The following is a 24,403-nucleotide window of genomic DNA, read 5'->3' as shown; positions in this document are numbered from 1 at the left end:
CACGGGCAATCTGCCAAAGGGGTTTTTAGACTATTAAACAAATTGTTATATCCTCTTAATTTGATTGTTTACTGGAGTTTAAGAAGCAATTTTAATTTCCAAATGTTTTATTACGTCTTTTACTTCTGAGTAATTCTTGAACTCCAGTAAACAGTCGGATTAGAAGGACAGAACAATTAGTTTATTATTCCGAATAAACCCTTTTAGGTGGTTACATAAATAGAAGTATTAGTACGTAAGTTATTTTATATGTTTATGAATTTAATTGTAATTTAACGTTCTTAAATCTTTCTTTGTCTATATATCAAGTTTTTTCCTACGCTTATTACATGATTCATTCAAATTGTTTCTCCTACACTATATTTAGTATAGGCTTAACTTACTGATATAAGGTAGATATTTTTATAAATATGTTAATATCTGTGTATAAATTATCGTACTATATTGTCTTGTAACTCTTTAGTTAATATATTATTGTTCTTTTATTTTATTTTATTACAGAAATTTTCTGTGAAGTTTTTCATTGCCTTTTTCAGCAGGCCATTTAAAACTGGGTAACTGATATGTAAATTTAAACAATACTTTGACAAAGTAAAACCCGTGTTAACCGGACTGCTACGGTAAAAAATATTTTTTCCGATTTGGCAGGTTTCCATTTTATTAAGGTTCGTTTTGAACAGGTTCTGCTGTACGTTACCTCTGTGTCATCTGTTGGTGCTCCCCGGCTGTCCCATTGTGGGCCTGGCCGAACCCATAATGGGCTTGCAATAAGAGGCCTTCTTAATGCCCAAAGGGCGGAAAGAGTTTAAAAAATTCATATATTATAATCGAGATGAGTTGGTAATAATAATAATAAGTACAGAGCCCAAACGGTTAGAATTGAAAGTTGAAATTTAATACACAGTTAGGGTACGTCATGATAATGTACAGTACACTAAAAAGGGATTTTTAGACATTCTTCCCCTCTAGGGAGAGAGAAAGAATTAAAATGAAGATTCGCTTCCAATGTTCTGAAAAATTGATCATTATCACAATAAATGTATTTTGCTGTACATTATTCTCCTAATTTATAAATATTAATGAATCAAGGTTGTTTTTGATTGTATAAATAAATATATAAAAACAACGTTTAACAAGAATTACTCTGTTTCCGTTTATTCGTCCGTCGTTCGCTCCAGATGACAGTCCAATTTCACAATCACGGAGGCGACCTTTCCTTAGAGGCTACTGCCTCCGGAATAAAATGCAAAACAGTCAACTAGCGTCCTCTGGGCTATCGCCACTTTCACAAATTACAATTTAAGTAAAAAATATAAAAAAATTTTCAGAGGCAGTAGCCTCTAAGGAAAGGTCGCCTCCGTGATTGTGAAATTGGACTGTCATCTGGAGCGAACGACGGACGAATAAACGGAAACAGAGTAATTCTTGTTAAACGTTGTTTTTATATATTTATTTATACAATTAAATGTATTACCGTCGGCCATGTTTTTTATATTTTTTACTTAAGGTTGTTTTTATTAATAGACTACAAAGCGTGTGTATTGTTATCTAAACATATTGCTAACTTTATGCTCTGTATACATATTCTTCCGTATTTTTTTTCAACTTTAAATACTTTAACATATTGTGTGTAATTATTGTATATTTCTGATATTATTCATCATGTACATAAACGATATATTCTGTACGATTACGTATGTAAAGATACAGTTATATGCAGATATCGTTATCACTAAATTTTCGTGTGATTAATTTCAGGAAGTAACTAAAAAAGGCTTGTACCATTTAGCTTCCTGGTCAACGCTATTCAATTTTTTGTAATTTTATTCCACTGTATAGCCTTTGTTTTAACCAAATAAACGAATATTATTATTAGTATTAATATTAATATTTATATTAGTAGTAGTAGTAGTAGTAGTAGTAGTATACAAAAAAGTATATAATTGATTGAACAAACTTCTCTGGACGTGCAGACTGTAGGATATAGGAAAGCAGAGCTTTGAAAATTTTCCCAACTTATCCAAAAGAGCTTCATTTTATATCTTTTTAACGAAGATAACACTTTTTAATTTTAGCTTTTTCGCTGGATGAAAAATTTTTTATATAAATAAAAAGACGTAGTCGTTTCCAAAACTTGGTCAATCACCGTTTATTTCGTTAAAATGTTCTAGAATAAAGATTCGGACGATCCGACCTTCCTTTTTAGGCTTATTTCAGGCTTTTAAAGGAATTGTTTTTGGGCGATCATGTAGCCTAAAAAGGAAGGTCGGATCGTCCGAATCTTTATTCTAGAACATTTTAACGAAATAAACGGTGATTGACCAAGTTTTGGAAACGACTACGTCTTTTTATTTATATAGAAGATAACACTTTCAACACTAATAAAAATAAATTATTGTAAATGTTTTTTTTTTAATACTTTAGAAATTAATGTTTCGATTATTGATATATTCTAATTCACGAATTTAAAATTGTGACATATCAGATTATTCTATTTGTACTGTGCATTCCGACATGACTACACGAATTCATCTATCCGGATAATTTTGCCTTCTGAATTGAGAGGGAATTTTTGCCTTCAGCTCCGAGTGAATTCAATAACATGATTAGAATCAATGAAGAATTCTTTCGCGAGAACAAAGAATATTTATAATTGTATGAAGAGGAAAGAACTAAGCACACTAGCCAAGGCATATTTACCTATATTGGTGATTCTAAATACGAAAATGTTAAGATCTTCCTAGAGGAATCGGAAGAAAAAGTTAAATGTAATTTCGATGATCCAGCAGCATTTTTAGCTTCTCTGAAAAGATTCAGAATTTAAAATTATACTTTTTTGAATAATACAACGTTATATTGCTCTGGGTTATGTTGTTATTTACGTACAAGCAAGATAAGTAGAAAGATGTCAACAATAAAAAAAAATTCATTAAGACTAGATATAAAAATGCTGTATGGGAAGATAAATGTAATTACACGTCAAGCCAGTTTTGGCAATTACAAAATTTACGCGGCATTTTATAGATTTTTAAATATCTGAAAATTATTCCATGTAAAGTATTAGAAACTGCCACGACCTAGAATATATTACATAGAGTGTCTGTGAACTTAGATACAGCGCTCTTGGTGGCAACGACGGGTACTATCTACCGCCATTTTAATTTAAGTCAAAACATCGAAGTGTATACCACGTGTTGAGCAGGATTATCACTTTAGAATCTTTTTTCTCATCTAAATCTTGTATGTTTTGTATGTCCCTAGATTTGAGATTTGGGCAATTAGTAAGTAAGTGCCAAGTCTTGAATGGCTTTACTCTCACCTATATGATTGTTTATTTATAGAATATATTGAAGTCAGACCGATCCGAACCATACTCACTACGTCGATTTCTTTTGCAGAATATAAGTAAATTTTTTGTGTTTTTTTATAGTTATAGTTCGTTTGTGGAAATTTTGGTTCCAACACGTGAAAATATTTACAATAAACAACTATATTTTGACCTTTGTCATGCTATCAACCACATTGTTGAACAGAATGCTTTTAAGAGGTAATAAGGAGCTAATACTTGCGGGAAATGGAAGAAATGTTGCATAAATAGACGAAAATAGACGAAGAAAACATGTAAGAAAAACGTCATAAATATCACTAGTCTCTCTATTACAACAGAAACCTTTACCTATATCTAAAAAGTTATATATTTAATTATAATCGAATGGACAAATGCTTAATTTTGAGGGTAGCAGTAAGTTTTATAGAAAAAATATATATATATAATGTTAAAAACGTATAACGTCTCTATTATGTTCAACCACTCTTAAGATATAACATATAACACCCGTCTATTTCTTCGCCTTTTAATCTTTAATTCCCAGAAATTAATAGCTTCAACGCTCCTTATACACAAACTATCATGCCAAATTACAAAATAATATTTTGGACAAAATATTTTCTCTAATAATTGGACGTAGCCCTTTGTAGTTCAGAAAATGTTTTGTCTGTAATCGTAGTTTAAATCGTTACAGAAACTGAGAAAGGGGAAGACAATGAAGATCCTGATGTATATAGACCTAAGAATACGTTATTTTAAAAGATGGAAAATTTACTTGATCAAATTAGTGACCGATAAAGACGAAACTAACAATATACTGCTGAATTGTATGCATTTTCTTTGATATTTACACCTGAGACTGTGTCATCTTAATTGAAAGTGTAAATACACTAAAATAATACAAATAGATAACAATAGATGGCGGTACGTACACGTAAACAAGGAGAAGTCAACAGAGGTCACGTAAAACTACTAAACCAGTTTTTCAGAACAGAGATTATCAACCGGTGGGTCGCGTACTATAAAGCTTCCGTTTTCCACAGCTTTTTGCTATTATATTATAGTTAAAAATATAATTTTTTTTTAATTAAATAAGATAAATGATGGCGCTACCAAACGTTTAAATGTTGCCGGAAAAGTTAAGCAACTCGTTGCTGGTTTATTTAAAATACGCGAGCGGTTAAAAATATTTTTTTACAAATATTTTCGAACTGTGAAGTAATAAATAAAATATAATATAATTACGGGAGTATACGTATAACTACTTGACTACATTATTGTTTTTTGTATATTTTTTAATATATAAATATTTAGGGGCACGTAAAAGAGCCATTTTACATGTCCCTAAATATTCATATATTAAACGCTGTTATCAAGTTATTAACTAATTATAAATTTAGTGTCGAAGTTAGTTGTTTAGTACAGTATTATGGTTTACGTTAGATTCAATACATAAATAACTGAGAACAAAGAATACCAGTAATGGCAATTATTGGTGTTCTTTGTTCTACTAAACAATTAATTAACTTAGAAGGACGTCTAAACAATAAGACATACAAAAATCTTAAGAAAGCTCACATATAATTTTAGATTTATATACAAAATTATAACAAAACTTTTCTAGATAAATAACGTCGAATAACTTCTAACAAAAGCTTTTGAACAGGTGACACTTACATACATATTTTTCTCTTTTAAACGCTGCATTAAATTAATATTTAAGTAATAGCACTTTGGTAAGGAACTTTACAGGTGTTACAACAGTAGCACCTCGTTGTATCCAGACACACGCGATGTAACCAGGGCTACTGTATTTATATAATGCTACATTTCTATAGTATTATGTGAAATGTAAAATTGATTTTGTTTTTGTTTCGGTGTTATTAAAAACTGATTTTTTTTTACTCTCACTTGCGAGTATCTGGAAAATTAATTAAACCATAAATTTCAAAGTAGATATGTTGTCGGAAGTTTCTTCTCCCAGCGAACACCTGAAAAACTCTTTGCAGCATGCCCGTTGGACAACTCCCAGTCTTGGGTGGACACTTGTAAGCTAGTTGTAGTCGAATAAAAACGGTATTTAGGTGTTTTTTCTTCCGACGAACATTGAAATATAACCAGTGTTTTGTATAGTAAGTCTCCCGGAAGGCATTATTTTTTGGCAGATAGCCCGTGTATTTCATTGCTGTATCCCGATTAACTATATAAAAACTTCCGGTTCAAATCAGACGTTTCCAAAACAATTGTCGAATTTTATCTATCTAATTCCTTCTCGAGATTAAGGAAGGACAGACAGAGGGTGGTGGACAGCGGTAATTTCTAGGTCTACAATTGTTTGATATTATAGTTCAACAATATGCAAGGGTTTTTCTTCCGCCTCCTCTAATCACAAATATGTATTTTTTTTTAAACGTTATTTTACATGTTATTAAAAATTACATACCCAAGAACTCATGCTATCAACTAATCAATCGTTCGGAATTAATCAATCGGAATTTCTTAATCAATCGAGTATCAATCGTTGTAAAACTGTTTTGTGCTTAACAGAAAAAACTAATGTATCATTTAAATGCATTTTTGTATTTAAATGTGAAAACACGTCATATATGTTTTCACATAGATATGTTTAGTGACAATACAAAGTATTATTCATCATCTCACAATGTGATCTGTATAGAAATGTAATTGTTGAATTTATAAAGTAAAAAATTATTACTCTAAAATATAAAACACTCTAGTTTTTCAATTTATAAGTATTTTTACTTTACATTATATACAAAGATGTAAGAATTTGAAAACAATGTATGGGATATAATTTTGTATTAATTATAATATGATAGTTTTATACATATTAAGTTTAGATCTGTATACCCTTCGACACTTAGTATAAAGATGCTATTGAGAACAAATCATAAAGAAACACTTCTTTCTGTGGAAAAGTAGAGTGTTCTTTCTATAATTTAGAACGAATATGTATTTCCGCCTATATTCTTCTCTTCGGTTCTTATTTTATTATGTATATAAAAACATAAACATTGCAGAGTGTGACGACTGCTGAGTTGATGTAATTATACTTCACAGCTTTTATATGCTCTCTTATTCGAATTTTTAACATTCTACCCGTCTCACCTATGTAATAATACTTTGGTTGACAAGTACAAGTGAAGCTGTAAACTGAATTATTAATTAACAATACGTGTATTTTACTATTAATTGGTTCTTTGCTCTTGTTATTCAGTTTAGAGGCTATAATAATATTATTATATTATATGCAATGCAAAATACTATTTCTCATACATGTTGTAGTTTCTCTTATTGAATATGTTATTCCTGTCAAGTGATTGTACACATCCTGTACTTCGTTGCACAGCATCACTTCGAGTATAAACGGAAAAACCAGTTTTACAGACCTTTACAGAGCAGTCTCTAACTTCACATACATTTATCTTTAATAGGTCACTGTTGTTTAGGTGTTTTCAACTTATCTGTTAGATTCTCCGAAGTTACTTGTTTCGAATTTTCGACATTTGACCCGGCCGAAGGGTTAGGTAAACAATTGCCAAGTTATTGGCATACATATTCGTCTTCTCCCACTCAAATTAGATGAGGGCAAGCTCAATTCGTCATTCACCTGAAAAAGTTTCGTTGTGTCTCCTGAATCTGTGTCCTCCTGATGTAAACATCAGGAGTCACAACGTAAACATCGTGAAATTTCATCTACCTGGATCCTTTATACCTTGTACAATGTATATTCCTCAAAGAACAATGAGCAGTATTGCTAACAGAAGTGAATTCTTTAATTTATCACAGCATTTTGTAAATCAGTGATGTCTTCTACATTTAATCGCAATACAATTACTTAACATGCAAGGTATTTAATTATAAATCGGCTGTCAAATATACTGTAAGCTGTCATCGCAGCTAAAACTAACATTAAATGTAGCTTTGTGCTCATTATTATTTAATATTGATAAATTGTCGGCTCGATAGTTGTATTAACGATTATTAAACATACAAATTACATTAAGCAAAATACAAATGACTATCAACAGATGGCGTAACGTACACTTAACCTTTTTTCACTTTTCCTTGTTTATGTGAAACTAGAAAACCTGTTTTTCAAGTCAGATATTCCCAACCGGTGGATCGCGCACTCTAAAGCTGCAGTTCTATTGACGACCTTCATTCATATAAACTCCCAATTCTTCCGACCTTCTGTTGTAGACGTATGATGTAAGATGTCAGTGTTTTACAAGACAACACGCAACATTTACGTTTAACCTAACGCAATTACCATTAACGTCTGAGATATTGGTGCTTTGTTTGGGTGTAGATCGTCAACACGTAAGTCTGCTTTTTGGTCTTTTAAAGAAAGATTAAGAAACGTTGTCTTCTAAGTTTCTGAATTATCACTTATTAATAAATAATTAAGAAAGTTATATACTTGCAATTTAGAATCACAATATATTAACATACACAAGCACGTAAAAATTCCTGAAATGTGCATTATGCGTGTTAAAATGTCAATGATACAGTACGGGTTTTCAAATTTTAAATGTACGTTTCTTTAGAAAAATATAAACTCGTTGATAAATTTAAATAGTTTAAATATTATAAATAATATTTATCTATAATTTACAATTTTATAAATATTCTTAATGTTAATTTTTTATTTAACCTTCATTATTTAAGTTTTTTTTTCAAACAAAGTTCAGCAAACGTTACAACATTGTTGTAACGTTTGCTGAACTTACCCAACACCAAACATACAACGATGTTGTAATGTTTGGTATAAAAAGATATTTCAACCAATGTCATTCTACTTGATTGTTAATAAAGAATAAATAATTATAAATATAATACCGTATATCTAGTTTATGAAATAAAACACCATTTTTATTCTGTGTAGTGTATACGACGCATTATGATTTACAATGAAGATCCCTCAAAAGTAAGGTAATTTAAAAGAGATAAAAACACGCTTATCAATTCCAGAACCGGTCATACATGCACATTACCGACCGCAGGACATACACCTGCCTGTTTTAAAATTGATTTCGTCACGACATCTCGCAATTTAAATGCATATCGGATCGATAAATAAATTATAGGCATCGTCACGTTTTTGATCTCATTGAGCTATACATACATTCTGCTTCGTATTGTTAGAGCCATTGTGAAATAATGACATTAATAAACAAATAATAGAGCACATTACCAAAGAATATAAAAGAGTTGATTATTGGTTTATATAATATAATAGTAGTTTTATCGAAAAGCAATAAGTAAATATAGATATAAATGAATTTTAACAATGTTGTACAGGCTATTCTTGTACCAAAATGATATTATTTATGTTGAAGTGGATTTAAGTGATTTTATTTATTATTAATAAACAATATGTCCACCTTGTTTATCAATTACTTTTTAAAATCTATCTGCCATTGTTGTAATAAGATTTTTTTCCTCATTTCCTCACTCCGTGCCAAGCCAGATTCTATAGAATCTGTTTTCTATAGGATTAAGATAGGAGAACGGAGGAACAATCCATGAAATGCACACAATTTACCATAAACAACTATTAAATTAATTTTAAATTGTGAGTAGTTAGTTCGAGTTTAATGTGTTTTTTGTTTTAATTAAAATAAATACCAAATTATTTTTAATCGTTTTTTATATGTAGAATTAAATAGAAGTATACAAATCAATTGAAATAACTGACACGTGTGAAAAATTTTGCAAAATCAATTACAAATAAACATTAATTAAGACAATATTCTGACTTCGAAGGAAACGGGTTGCCTCCATGTTGTAGCTCCTTCTATAGAAAAAAACATATGTAACATGGTTTATGCATGAGACTTCAAACAATTGGGTATAAAATATTGATAGTGTTACTTTCTGTTGCTCAACGGTTTACATTGGATTCAATACATAAATAATTTAAAACAAAAAAACCCCCGGGAGGCATTATCTCTTGACAGATAGTCCTTGGCAGTGTTTCTTCGCCGTATTTCATTAACACGTCTTAACTCGCGATATTAAGATTTTATTCAAATAGTTGCGAGGCGGAGGGACTTGGGTTCATATGAAAAAGCATTCGGCGTATAAATCATTTCGAAAAGAGATCATTTTAAATAAATAAACAAAATATTATTTAATAAAGACAAAATAAATAGAAGACTTATAATCTAATCTACTTAATTCTTCAACACATTTTAGTAAGCTTAATATATAGATATATTTTAGGCTGGCCTACTTGTAAAATACTGTACAGACATTAGTGTTATTATAGTAACAGGAAATAACGAAATTAAATGTCAAACAAAATTTAAATTTCTCACTGACCCATATTTTGAGTAAATCTTTCATCCGTCATGTTATAAAACGAGTTGAAGTCGAGTAAATTAAAAGCTGAGGTAACGTAAATATAAAAATCCGATCTATTTATGTAATGCAGGAAGTGTTATATCGAACAAAATTGACGTTTTATTCTAAATAAGTAGAATATAATTTAATATTTTCCTTAAAAACTTACTGAACACAAGTCATAGGTTGACGCCAGATATACGGACTGATCACTTTTTCCATGCATTTGTATCTGTCTAACATCTAAATAGTGACGATAGAAGTCTTCCCGAGACGAAACTCTACTATAAGTTTTCTATATCTTTCATTATCTTATTCTATCACTCCGAAAAATAATTAAATTCAAATAAGGTAAGTTGCCTAACAGGCCCAGACGACGTATGTTACTCTGCTACTAGTGCTGATAGTGCTGCAGCAGAGGCAGATAGTGCTGCAGCATGTTCAGGTGTCGTAGACGGGATGGTGCATAGAAACTTCGTTGTTGATCGATGATTGTCTATATTTATTCAAACTTCATAAAGGTAATTATAATCAGGCTATTAGAAAAACATCTATGGAAAATTCTTTCTAGACATTTAGTAGAGATAATAAAATATCAAGGATGTAAATGAAATTAAACGTTTCAAGTTGGCACATTTTGGGAAACATATCTTATAATATTTATAATTATATCAGTTAATAAAACTAGAAAAAATATTTTTCTAGAATAAAAATTTAGAAACGATGTGATTCAGGTAGTTTCTCAATATAAATATTTGGGTGTTGTATTTAAATTTAACGGAAATTATAAATCCCATATTCAGATTGTGAAAAGGAATGCTTTTATTAAAACTGATAGAGTTATTCAGATGTGTAGGTCGGCTAAACTACGTAATTTAAAAGATTGTTTAAAGATTTTTAATTCAATTGTCACATCATCTTTGTTATATGCTGCCGAGGTTTGGGGTTATCAATCTGATGAGTTGGATCCGGTCCTGGCTAATTTTATTAAAAGATTATTTGGTTTGCCTCGTTGTACCCCAAGATATTTGCTTTTTTATTGAATGTTCGCTATTACCTTTGTCTTTTACAATACTAAATAAGTGTTTGAATTGGATCTTTAGGACTATTGATTTGGATGAAAAGCGATGGAGTAGAACGTGTTTAGGTTATGTGTTAAATAAAAGGGATCTGCTGTGGTCCAAAGGTTTAAGGAAAATTTGTGCTGATAACGGTATTAATTTTGATGAATTGCTAAATAATTATCACTGTTGCGCTACTTTGAAATTAAATTATTTTGACAACTTTATCTTTGATTTAAATCGTCGTATTAATGTAAGTTCTTATAATGTTTGGTATAAGCACTTAAACAAATCTTTCTTCGACTGCTTGATTTATAACAATAATCTCTCTTTTAATATTTGCTCCACGATAATGCAAATCAGATGTAATTCCCTTAATTTTTTACAGAACCATCGCAGAGAAATTTGCATATATTGTCAGGGCGATCTGCCATTGGATGCTTTTCACGTGATAGCTAGATGTACAAACTTAGAAAAAATACGTGAAAGTATTTTTGGTATTCCTAGTATTCAGTTTGATAAGTTTTTGGCCCTCATTGGTAATGAATGTAATTTTGATTTAATTAATTTTGTTCAAAAAATTAAATTATTTTTTAGGTAATCTATTATTGTTTTATTGTTTCAGTGTACTTTTTGTACGAAGTTTGGCGTATATTTTGTGTTAATTTGCATATTAAAATATTTGATTTGACCGAAAGGTGGCATTCGCTTCTTTCCTTTAAAGTGTGTTCGTTGCAAGGGATTTTTGGGAGTCTATCCGCTGTTAGACGTGACTGCTTAACTCTTTTGCTTTTCTTTTTTAGGTGGGTGTGATTACTTTTTTACTTATATAGTATTCTTTGTTCGGATAGTTCTCCCCACATTTGTTTTCTTTATTATATATATATATATATTTTGGTTAAATATATAATGTTATCGTTTTGTGTAATATATTTCTTTATTTTTTGTATATGTTCAGTTTCTCTGTAAAATTTATGTATTGTATTTGTATATTAGTTTTGTTGTAAATGTTATGTTTTGATTTTGTACTCCCGCATCATGGGTTCGTCCTAGTATGACTAAAAAATAAATAAAAAAAATAATAATAATAATAATAAAATATCAAGGATGTAAATGAAATTAAACGTTTCAAGTTGGCACATTTTGGGAAACATATCTTATAATATTTATAATTATATCAGTTAATAAAACTAAAAGTTATTCCTTCGTGCTGTTAAGATTAATAAATATTTTCTTTTAATTTATTATCTTGTTTCTGATGTTAAAAAAACTGTTATTTATTAGTTCTCCATTATGTTTGTAGTGTTTGTTTTTTTTTATTATATGCATAACTAGTAATGATAATAGCAACGTACATTATTTATACCACGACGTCATAAGAAACTATCCCATTCTATTGGACAATAGATCTAGATATAAAAATAAATTCTGTTTAAGCGATTAATATTCTTTACTGTTTCATGTTAGGAGAGGTAAGCACGCAATTCAATTTGTATTTCTCTTAGATAAAAATTGTAAATTTGTACAGTTAATTAATGTGTAAGGATATTTGCAACTGTTTCTTGTGTTAAACAGTTGTGGTAAGGACGAGTAGAAATCTGTCATTAGTATTGTTTATATTATTCGGTGACTAAAATAACTAGGTAAGATGATTAATTGATAAATAAGATACATTAAAAAACTACTTTGCATTAAGTAAATACTGAAAAAGTTGGAGTTAAAAATAAAAAACAAATTTTCCTTACAGCCCTGGCATGCAGTTAAAATAATTTTAGTTATTTCCATGCCGTAATTTTGATCTTATCTTCGATTGAAGCTGTAATACATCGTGTGAAAATGATATTTTATTTTAAAAAGTGTTACATTTTCCATATGAAATGTTTCAAAACTGTTGTTAAAAATATATGCATTTATATAGGATAAATATATATAATATCAGTTACAAATGAGAATTTTGCAAATCTTGTTTTAACTTTAATATTTCTAGACATTTATTAATTTATTCGTTATCGATTATCTTAAAATTTAATTAATTAACAATTGTTTAGTTTCATTTACATTTTGTCTTAACCGGTGTATAATAAAATGAAGTGGACTTTTACTTCAAGGTTTTCTACTTTTTTTTATTGTTTTATAAATAGAATAAATAAGTACAGGTAATTTTCTTATGTAAGTAGTAGTTAAAAACATGTTATAAGTAGTAAACATTATTTTAAATTTTCAGTAAAATATGAGTGAAATAAGCATAAAAAATTCAATATTTGAGGAAGAGAAAGAAGAATTCTCTTGGGATGAAAACGCATTAAAAGTTTTCAAAAAGATTATCAGTAAGTACAGACTTTTACTACTCATAAAAAATAAAAGAATTAATATATTATTTTTTATTTAAAATTGTATCAATTTGCTTGTGGCATTTAAAAGTTTCTAAATTGATAATCATTATTTTAAAACTTTCTGTATGATTCTACGTGATACTTCCTCTTGCGATTCTGATAAGAAGTGCAGTAAGATTTCCATTTCCTATCAGAACAGTAGCGATATTTACACTCGAATAACAGATTTTATTATTATAATGTTTGTTTATAAAACAAAGGATGTCATTTTAAACTAACAAGTATAAAATCTACTTGACAAACACGTTATTAATTTAATGCCATATGATTCAATTTAAAGACGATTGATAAATGAATGTAATGATTTTAAATCTAAATTGTTGTAAAACTATTTTGTGCTTAATAGAAAAAATAATGTATAATTTAAATACATTTTCAAAAAATTTATTAAATTCTATCTTGTAATTTAACAAATATTATAAACTAATGAATATATTTTTCAACAGGAGATCAAGGATTTAAATTTCAAATGGATGACATTTTTCTTCTTGGTTTTCTTCGTGCTAGAAAGTATGATATTGAAAGATCTCTTCAGTTACTTAAAAATTACTTCAAAGTTAGAATAGAATATCCCCAATATTTTAAGAATCTTCTTCCTTCCAAGTTGGGACATGCTTTAGAATTGAATATGATGCAGTTTTTACCAAAACTCGATCAAGATGGAAGTTACATTTATGTTTTCAAATTTCGTAAGTAGGAATTTTCTTTATTTTTTCGCAACTTTCAGGGAAAAATTTACAAAAATTTCAGAAACGATACGGATTGAACTTTAGTTATTAATTAAAATTCCATGTAATTTTTAAAATACGTTTACTTTTTTACTTTTTGGTCTCAAGAGCACTTGAAATAGAATTTTTTCCAGCTTTATTGGGTCTGTGCTTGGGTGTAACAGAAGTGCTGGGTAGTCAGGGACTTGGTACAGCCTCACCAGACTCCGTCCGAAAAATTTCTTGGGTTTGTTAACCACCCGAATTCTCTTCTATGATCGCCCGGCTTCTGTGAGAAGCCCTTTGGTGGTTTTATTGGTGGCATTTTTCTGAAATTTTTCAAAAAATTCAAAAAATGTAAATTCTCCAATCTTTTCGAACTGCGAAAAATGCAACAAATAACACGTTTATTGCGTACCGAGTTTACTCAGAAAAAAATTCGAAAAAGTGCCGGCTTCTCACAAGCTTCCACGCGACTATGGGCGATAGCAAAAAAACGAGTTCGCGATAATCGCTATCGTCGATCGCGACCATCTTTTTCGCTATCAATTCTTTTCTCTCAACAATTTTTTTTTTTTCAAGAAAAAGATCGATTCTAGCCTGATTTTGAAACGAGATATCGCAATTTATTATTAAGCTCAGTGATGTCTCATTATACTATGCGAGAAATCGCGTTTGTCTGCGCGAGAAATAACAGCGACAAAAATTCTCAAAATTAATATCTTTAATACAAATTGCGCTAATTGTACTTTTCTTTTTCTTGCGTAAGAATTTCATTTAGGTATTTGTTGCAAATGCATTTTTTTGATGAAATTTCGAGAATATTTTTATTTATAAATAGATGAATTTACGAATTCAACATCATGTCGTAAATTGCCGAATTTTCGATGGTCCACACATTATTTTTTTGATTGCTTCATTTCATGCACAGAAAACATTTATATCTAAACTATTAGCAAAGAATTTTGATGGATTGAATAATATTTTAGCGATGTCAACTTTCATATTAGGTGATCGAGTTAAGTCTAACACACGACTATATCATATTAAAAATTAAAAATAAAATTTATGGGTAAAAATACAAAGAAAATATCTGTTAAATCTTAAATACAACATTCATATGAGTAAAAATAAAAAAATAAAAACTTTCAATTGGTCGATTTACAAGTCAGAAAGAAGCATTTAAAAATAGGGTCATAAAACAATTAACGTTTATTGACTTTCGCGGTAGGGGGTAAAGTGGGGTATATTGACAATATTTTTCGCAGTAGTACGAAATTTCTACTGACTTCACTTGAAAGTGTCATATTTCTTCCCCATTTACAAACAAACCCGATGACGATCGGTGAAACATGAGATAAATTACGGCGAGTTGAAATTTGATATGCTTATTTTTTGCGTTTTACGTATCAAATTACATTAAATTCGACACAAATAAAGCATTTGTGTCAATAAGAAAATATTTTACGCTGTTTAAAAGTAGAAAAAATAAAGAAAAGAAAGACGTAATAATATTTTTTGAAGCGAAGCCAAAAATTTTACAATTTAAAGATAAAAAATGAAATCTGTTAGGTGCCGAACGATCAAAAGGGGGTGGAAAATCACGAGACCATAGAAGGGATATATTTACGTTACATGAAGTGTAAATTCTAACATTCAATCATGTACTGAAAATTCCGAATTTTTTTGAATATCTCGATGTTTCGAGATTGCTTGAGTCGAAAAATTTTACGGTTATGAGGGTGATATTTTGACTGCTCTTCGTACTTTTGCTGTGTTATATATCAGTTTATTTAAATACATTTCAATAATTGAATGTACAATTTCGTTTACAGGTAATTGGGATACTTCTGTTGCAAGTGGTATTGATATGTTGCGAGAAACAATGCTTGTACTGGATTTTCAGTTAAATTTTCACAGAACTCAAGAAAAAAAAATCGTTGTTATTATTGATTCAGCGGGTTTATCCTTGACTCATTTCTATCATTTTTCACCGAGAATCATCAGTTCACTGGTGACTTTTATACTTGTGAGTAATTTATAATTAGCATTTAGTAAATGTGTAGAAATAAATTTATTTATTATATAATCAGATAAATAATGAGACAGGTTAACTCAATTTTGAAGCTCCTGAGGAATCATGAAACATTAGCAATTTGCTTGGTATTTTAACACAGATTGCAGACGATAGGCCAGTATACGATGATTCATGTTTGGATAACTGTAAAATCTATCAATTTGCCATTAATATGCCTTCAAACGAATCTTATCATAACGAACACAAATGACTTTATGGTGACTGTATATAATTTGAATTTTGTTGACTCCAATGAGTATTTCGGACGAATACCCTCTTCATTTGGTACAATATTCCATCTAAATGAACAGGGATGAATGTATTCGTCACTATTTAGATGAAAATAAAGAGCTTTGGTAAAAGACAAGTTAAAATTGTACAAGAGAATTAAGAAGAGAAGCCGATAAAGAAATAAGGTTAAATAAAATCGTTCTCCTTTTCTTGTTAATGAAGCGTTTTCAATGTCTCTCAAAAAATTCTGTTTGCTGTCGAAATTTAATGAATAAATTTTGATTAACCCTCCGTATGCCTGGTGGGGTCTCAGAAGCACGACTCATTTTTAAAAGTTCACAACTATTTTAATAGTGGCGTTAGCGACATAAGGTTATTAGTAGCTTCAGTTCTCTTCATGCGCTGACAATCCCCACCAAATTTTTAGTGCATCGCCCGATATCGTGCGAACAAGACGTATTTGCGTGAGTGCCGGGCGTCACAGACTCCACCAGGCTCCCTGCGTTGCAAAATTGCAAGTAATATTTTTTGTTTGTTCGATTTTTGACACGTTCATGGTGTCAGTAGATAAACGTTTAGGCAGCTGCTGGGCGTCTGTAAAGAATGATCAAGACCTATTTGCAAGGAACATGCGAAATTACTATGTGAAAAATGCCTGAATTCTGGATTTCAAATTTTAACTGAAGAAGATTAAATTTTTTTGCCTTAACAGATAATTATATCATGTGCCATTAAAATAAAGCCAAAATACTTAGATTACGATTAGATTACGTCATTATTTCCAAAACAAAATTTATTTCTGTTATAACAGAAAAAGTTAATGTTTTTTTATTATGTAGTATGTGAATAAATATTTCACGTAAATCAATGATGGTTTTATTTTAAATATGTCTCTATAAATCTACTATATTTATATATACTAACATAATACACACATTTTTTTTATGGGCCATATAATGTAGTGTTCTATTTCAGGGTCTTCTGGACCCCACCAGGCTCACGGCGAAATTTTCTTCACCGGGCATACGGAAGGTTAAACTTTGCTATTTTCCATTAATTGAGATATAAAATCCAAAAATATAATACAAAATGGGGTCCATTACTTCTTTTTTGTGATACATATGCTCAAAATGACAATGCTCATGCTACTCCCTGACGCGATTGATTGCCCATAATGAAATTTACGAGCAAAAATAATAAAAAATCATCGCATACCTAACGAAAAATTGTCGCGATAAACGAACAAAACACAAAAACAATGCGATCCACGACGATTGCTTCCTTCTTGGATTGCTTGTCTGTGCCGGCATTGCAAGGATCGTCTGTTCATGCTCACTTGATAGTTAGAGAAATGAATTTGGATTAAGAAATGACTAGCAGTTAGGATTATCCGTAATTTATAACGAAAATCTTCCCGAATTAATCCTATGTATGTTGCAGTTGTGTGACGTAGGCCTATACATTACATTTATGGCCACGAAGACATTAAATAAATAATTTACGAAATTTAGTAAAAAAGAATAAATTTTTATGGCAATAATTAGTAAGAGAAATTTATTTTTTAAATATCTTTTATATAGAAAAATTCCTATCCAATTCGATATAAAGCAATACATCATATCAACATGAATATCATCTTAAAGGCAATTTTAAGCGTTATGCTTCCACTTTTGTCATCTAAACTCCAGAAGAGGGTAAGTAATTTCAACTTTCTCATTAGTTTATATAGTAATATACTATTGACATGTTTGACTTCATTTTTTCTCGTAATATATATAAACAAATACACATCAAATATATTTTTACATAGATATGTTTAGTGCCAATTCAAATATTATAAAATATTATTTATAATCTCACAATGTATCTGGATAAGAAATTAACTCTAGAACTTATAATAAAAATTATTATCATTCTAAAATACAAGTACTGTACATACAAATTCTATAAATCTTTTATGTTATATTGTGGCAAAGCTGAAAAGAGTTTGAACACCAAACATAATACAATTATTCTCCAATCCATTAATAATTTGATTTATCCTTGAATTTTAAAATTTTGTTTAGCCCCTTACATACAATTTTTATATGCCGTTTAGTTGTATAGATATGATATCTGAATCAACTTCTGAAATTAAGATTTTAATTACAGTTTCTTCTTCATTCTGACATGGAATCTCTACACAAATACATCAGCCCAGATTGCTTGCCTTCGGAATATGGAGGGAATTTACCCGATTTCGACCCCACTGATGCAAATAATATGCTTAAAGCTAACGAAGAGTTGTTTATAAGAAACGAAGAATACGTGAAATTGTACGAAGAACAAATAAATAGCAATTTTACTGCGGGCAAATTCAGATACATTGGCGAGGATGCAGAAGAGGAAAAGATAAAAAAATTTATAGAAAAATCAGAAGAAAAATTTAAATGCCATTCTGATAATCCAGAAGCTTTTATAGCTGCTTTGAAAGAAGATTCTGAATTTGAAATTACTCATTTTTAATACTTATCAGGTATAAAATTTCTATGTTTATACTTGTTAGGGGTTAGTTTTATTGAATATGTTAATTCTGTAAATTCTTTACAGACAGCCTGTATTTTCTTACACAGCAGTACTTCGAGTTTCAAAGGTAAATCCAGTTTTACAGATGTTCCGAATTTGTTAATAGAAACAATAATTTCGTTTGCTGATAAGTTTTTGTTTTTTAAAATATATTTTTTTCAATTAATTGATTGTATTTTTTATTATTTCGCGAATTTTATCTGTTACTCAATAGTTAGAAAAAGTAAATATGTGTTTAATTATATTCACTTCTGCTAATGTTATGGAAAATATATTTTTCTCTGATGTTTCAAACACATTTATTTCTATGTTGTAATAACAATATTAAAATTTATAATTTATTCGCTGTTGGTTAGCAGTATTTATCATATGAAATTCGCTACTAACGAGGGAAATCTTTCAGGCGATAGTTGATATGGAGCTTCCTTCGACTTTATGAATGTACCCTAAGCTTTTAGTACCCATTCAAACTTGCGAATTGTAGTCTACTTAACAATTCATATGTACAGTACTATACATTACACTATACAATAGTCAGAAAACTTAAAATTATATTATGTATGTGCAAGCAATTAGAGAATATAAAAAAATTGTATTTGTATATGGGGACACAATAAGGATCTATAAAAGCCGCATGCTGCTCACGAGCGACAGTTTGCCACCTTCGCTATATAAACTCGACCTTTGTTCACCTCTAAACTTGGCACTAAATCTAGTGTTGCTGTAAACTGTAGCCCATCAAATAATAACTACCTTTATGTATAGTTACGATGCGTATATACTCTGTTAGACATTACGAGAAAGCGCCATTTACAAGTATTCTTTGGCTCTTTAAGAAGGTAATAGTAATTAGGAAGGCCCTATATTAAGTTTGTATATATTCTATCTACATAAAATACTGTACTTTTCCTTCTCTATGTATGAATTTCTTCTTTTATAAATAATAGAATAATATTGTTCATTCAGAATTGTTCTCATATTTAATATTAAACTAACCCATATTTACAATATTTATTTTATTTGATACTTTTATTTTATGTCTTTATTATGGTATGGCAATTTATATTTACATATTTACCTGAAGTCACCTTTGCAACTTTCAAGCACGAAGAAATCCGAGAAGAAATATGTCATCCATACGGCATTTAATACGATGATCATCTAATTTAAATGAAAAAAATTCATATAAAATATATAATTTATGAGTACAAAATTTAAAAAACATATTATTACGTTGCGTCTAAACCAACACATTGTGTTAAAACAATAAATTACAGTAAGGTTCAGTATTACTCTAATATATTGTTTAACACAATGTGTCGGTGACAAATATGGTTGTCAGAAAGTTTTATCATTTCACTTGTTTTATCATTTCTCATCCTTTGCCCTGTATATTGTAAATCGCACGTAAAGAAGTCAAGTTTATGTTATTGATAAACGTTAACATTTTACACAATTGTAACGAATTAAAACATAGTTTATTAGAACATAATAGTTAGTTTATATGTTGGTTTAATATGTTAAAATTCTTACCTTATCCTTTTATTTTATTATTATTTTTTTTTTTTTTGCGGCATTTAATTATAATATATTCAAGATAAAAGATTGCGATTTAGCAGGGAAAAGTTGTTCTTGACCTAATTTTCCTATGAACTTCGATTGTCTCATTTCTCTTGTATGTACAGTACATCAAGTTCAATTACCTGGAACCTGATATACTAGGTTGTGATTGCAGCATAATTAAATGATTACGAGAAACATGAGTATAAATCTTTATATTTTTATGTTTAAATATTACAAAAGTATAAAAAAAATAATGTTTTATAGTTATTTATTCGTTAAAATCTTTAATTTTTAGGTAAAATATAAAAGAAATAAGTCAACAATAAAAAAAATATTACTTTAGTTAATAATTCGATTAGATCGAACTATATACTCGTTTTAATTATATAATTTGATATTTCCCGAATTAAAAATAAACTTTTGTATCTTAGGTTTATTTATGTATTAAGAAATGGGTTTTATTAAGGCATTAAATAAATGTTTTTAAGGATTAAACTACTAATTAATTTTAGCCCATAATTGGCCGAGTGGAATAAAATTACCGAACACTTGGTGGTGGAATTAGCATTGATCTGTATAATTATACAAGAAGGGTGAAGTGTAACTAGTCTGTCAGAAATAGCTCTAATTTCTATATTTCTAAAGAAAAGATGAAAAAAACTACATGATTGTACTGTACCCTATTATATGAATTACGGATGCATATCTTAAAATTCGATCTAGGTTCTGGTACCATTTACATTCCTTAAACCATCCGAGGTCATTACAGTTCGTTCTGCTGAAGACTCCGGTCGTCGATTTTGTTCGTTCTGCTGAAGACATCCGAGGTCATTACAGTTCGTTCTGCTGAAGACTCCGGTCGTCGATTTTGTTCGTTCTGCTGAAGACTCCGGTCGTCGATTTTGGTAAGTCCCGTTCTTTTTCGTATAAGTCCAGTGTCTGTTATTCGTCATTTATCGAGATTAGCTTCCAATTATTACTAATTAAAGTGTATCGAAATTAGTTTTACAACTTAATTGTAAACTAACGTATCGAAATTGTCGGCTACGGGTACGCGTGTTCGCTATCTAACCATGGCAACAGTATCGGTTAATAGAGTAGAAGAAAAGTTTACTGAACTTCTAAAAACAGCGAAGGCGTCGTTGGACTTGTCCAAGAACTTTAGCAAGGAGCTGAAAAATAAAATATTCGGCGACTTAGACGAGGCGGCAGGTTTATTTGATCAACTAAAGCTGTTCGTATTAAGCCTGGCAAACAGGAATCAGTTATTAGAAAGCAAGCTCGAATCAACTTTAGCAGACTTGGGCAATCGGAAACCTTCGATTTCGACTAAGCAGACGTACGCGGATGCAGTGAAAAAACCGCCGCGTTGTCCAAATGACAGAGTCGTCCTCATTTATCCTAAAGAAGAGGATAAACAAGAAACATTTATGCAGGATATAGAGAGGGAAATAAATCCGGCCACCCTAGGTATAGGAATTGAGCAGAAGTGGAATATAAGGAACGGGTATGCAGTAAGCTGCACCAACGCAGAGGGTGCAAAAAAGCTGTCAGAGACTTTAAAGACAAGGAAAGACGTTAACATCAGAAAACCGGGATTAAAAGACCCAAGAATCATCGTACCAAAAGTGAAATGGTCTGTACAGGAGACAGAAATACGTGACTGCCTTCTGAGACAAGGAAATTTTGAACCTGATCATATAAAGCACGTCTTTTTCATGGGAAAAGAGGAGCACCAGATGCGTTCCTGGGTGGTGACGATCAGTCCCGAACTTAGAAAAGCATTCGCCGAACAGAAAGACAGGCTACGGATGGGCTGGTCGATGAAAAAAGAGTACACATTCTATAACTACAAAAGATGTACGGTCTGCTGGCTTTATGGGCATACAAAGGCCACATGTTCTAACAAACTTTATTGTCCAGACTGTGCGGAAGAAGGCCACAGGTCGTGTGACTGCCAAGTCGAGCTGGAAGAATTCAAATGTATCAACTGCATGAGATACAACTCGAAATGTAGATCGTCGAAACTACATGTCGACTACAGACACGTAGCAAGAAGCAGAAATTGCCCGGTGTTGAAATATCACATCAAGCTCAGCGAAGCATCGACCAAGCAGTAGTTTCCTTAAAGAAGCACATCGTATTCTTTAATCGAACATCAAAATGGCTCTAAAAGTCATCCAAATAAATTTGGATAATTGCGCGTCGGCCACGGACCATCTTGTTAAATTCGCGACTGACCATTGTATCGACTTACCAATAATACAAGACCCTTACGCCACTTCTCGGATACTTAATGTACCGGGAGGCGTCGTCTGTCTTAACTCGGGTGTAGCCTCCGCGATTTTAGTATTTAACAACAACATTTGCGCCTCTTTCATCCCGGAACTGTCGAACGGTTACTCCACCTCTGCATTAATAAGCTTACAGAATTACAAATTTATTCTAAATTCTACTTATCTCGCTCCGTCCGAGCAAATTCGCGAACAACTCTCGGCTCTTCACTCTGTTTTTTCGTCAGTTAAACTACCCCTAATTACCGGAATCGACGGAAATGGTCGCTCTCCGGTTTGGTTCGACAGGCTTCAGAATGAGAGAGGAGAAAGGTTACTAGAATTTATATATGACTAGATCTAATTATTCACAACGCTGGAGACACTCCAACATTCTGCACCCACCAGGGTCAAAGCATTATCGATCTCACCCTAAGTAAAGGAAGCATCGGAAACTCGATTCAAAATTGGCAAGTAATACTAGAGGAATCGCTTTCTATGAGCGAAGTGAGAAGTGGCAGGAAAAACTAGGTAAGCTCTAACACTTATCGATTTACTCGATTTAAGTCGCCGAATATTTTATTTTTCAGCTCCTTGCTAAAGTTCTTAAACAAGTCCAACTACGCCTTCGCTGTTTTTAGAAGTTCAGTAAACTTTTCTTCTACTCTATTAACCGATACTGTTGCCATGGTTAGATAGCGAACACGCGTACCCGTAGCCGACAATTTCGATACGTTAATTTAGAATTAAGTTGTAAAACTAATTTCGATACACTTTAATTAGTAATAATTGGAAGCTAATCTCGATAAATGACGAATAACAGACACTGGACTTATACGAAAAAGAACGGGACTTACCAAAATCGACGACCGGAGTCTTCAGCAGAACGAACAAAATCGACGACCGGAGTCTTCAGCAGAACGAACTGTAATGAGATTATGTTCGCACGGTTTGTTCTTTTGTTCGAAGACCGGAAAGGGACCACACGCTGGCCCCACCCGGTAAATTACTAACGGATTTTAATGTAGTTTTAACGCGAAACAACCTTAATTTTAATTTCGCTTACCGTTATTCTAGCCTAATATTATTTCGATGAGCCTACTATTTATTTCGAGCGCTATTGTTTTAGTCTATTAATTGACGAATGTATATATAGATTTGCATCGGGAGTTTAGAAAATGAAAGTGCGGGAATCGGCGGCTTATAAATCTAACTTAGGATTAATTCGATTACCTTACTATTTATTTCGTGTATTTTTGTTTTAGACTATTAACTAACGAGTGTAATTATAGATTTGCATCGGGAATTTAGGGAAATAGGAGTTAAGTTTAATTATTTACAAAGTAATAAATACCGTAATATTATAACAGAAACGCCACGTTCGAGCCGACTCGAAAATACCCCCGGAAGCCCTGCGAGTTTAATGTCGGTTTTGATAACTATTAGCGATTTTTCGAGGCGGAAGAAGTTTAATAATTTTTTAAATGTTATTCTAGGCGAAGTTTCCTAAGAACGGGGAGTGCTCGCGGCGGAAGAAGGGCCCTGTGACGACCGGGACACTCGTAACGCCGGCTAGCCGATTGTACAAATAGGTAAATTCGTATTTCGTAAAGAATTTTAGGAAGTGCGTCTAACGGAGACGCCAGAAATCCAAAACGGATGTGACGGAGGAAGAGGGGCCGAGGGAACGAATGTCTACCGTTACGCGGGATGTAACGGGTGTAGAAAGAACGCGATTGTGATGTACGAGCGGGAAAAAAATTTTTCGGAAAAAAACTTTCCGGACATCGTTACGTAACTTTCGACATTCTAATTGACCCACTTTCTGCCCTTCCA

The 24,403-nt window shown here is 31.0% G+C and overlaps 1 protein-coding gene across 2 annotated transcripts; it reads left to right on the top strand.

Moving 5' to 3' along the window:
• The first annotated feature begins 7,651 nt into the window (after positions 1–7,651).
• LOC136987973 (alpha-tocopherol transfer protein-like) lies at positions 7,652–20,223 on the top strand. Of its 2 annotated transcripts, XM_067285742.1 has the most exons (8): positions 7,652–7,672; positions 12,983–13,085; positions 13,598–13,840; positions 15,694–15,887; positions 17,747–17,860; positions 18,318–18,681; positions 18,756–18,798; positions 19,816–20,223. In XM_067285742.1, exons 2-6 carry the CDS (start codon positions 12,989–12,991, stop codon positions 18,669–18,671), a joined length of 1,002 nt encoding a protein of 333 aa, XP_067141843.1. In that variant the 5' UTR covers positions 7,652–7,672; positions 12,983–12,988; the 3' UTR covers positions 18,672–18,681; positions 18,756–18,798; positions 19,816–20,223. The 2 variants fall into 2 exon arrangements, with proteins under 2 accessions (XP_067141843.1, XP_067141842.1); XM_067285741.1 differs by lacking the exon at positions 7,652–7,672 and having other exon boundaries at positions 12,953–13,085.
• Positions 20,224–24,403: the final 4,180 nt, after the last annotated feature.

This window comes from Centruroides vittatus, unplaced genomic scaffold (genome assembly GCF_030686945.1).
Source record: "Centruroides vittatus isolate TY-2023 unplaced genomic scaffold, ASM3068694v2 scaffold_2931, whole genome shotgun sequence".
NCBI lineage: Eukaryota > Metazoa > Arthropoda > Arachnida > Scorpiones > Buthidae > Centruroides > Centruroides vittatus.
Note: the sequence above shows the minus strand (reverse complement) of the source record. Positions and strands in the feature narration are given on the sequence as shown.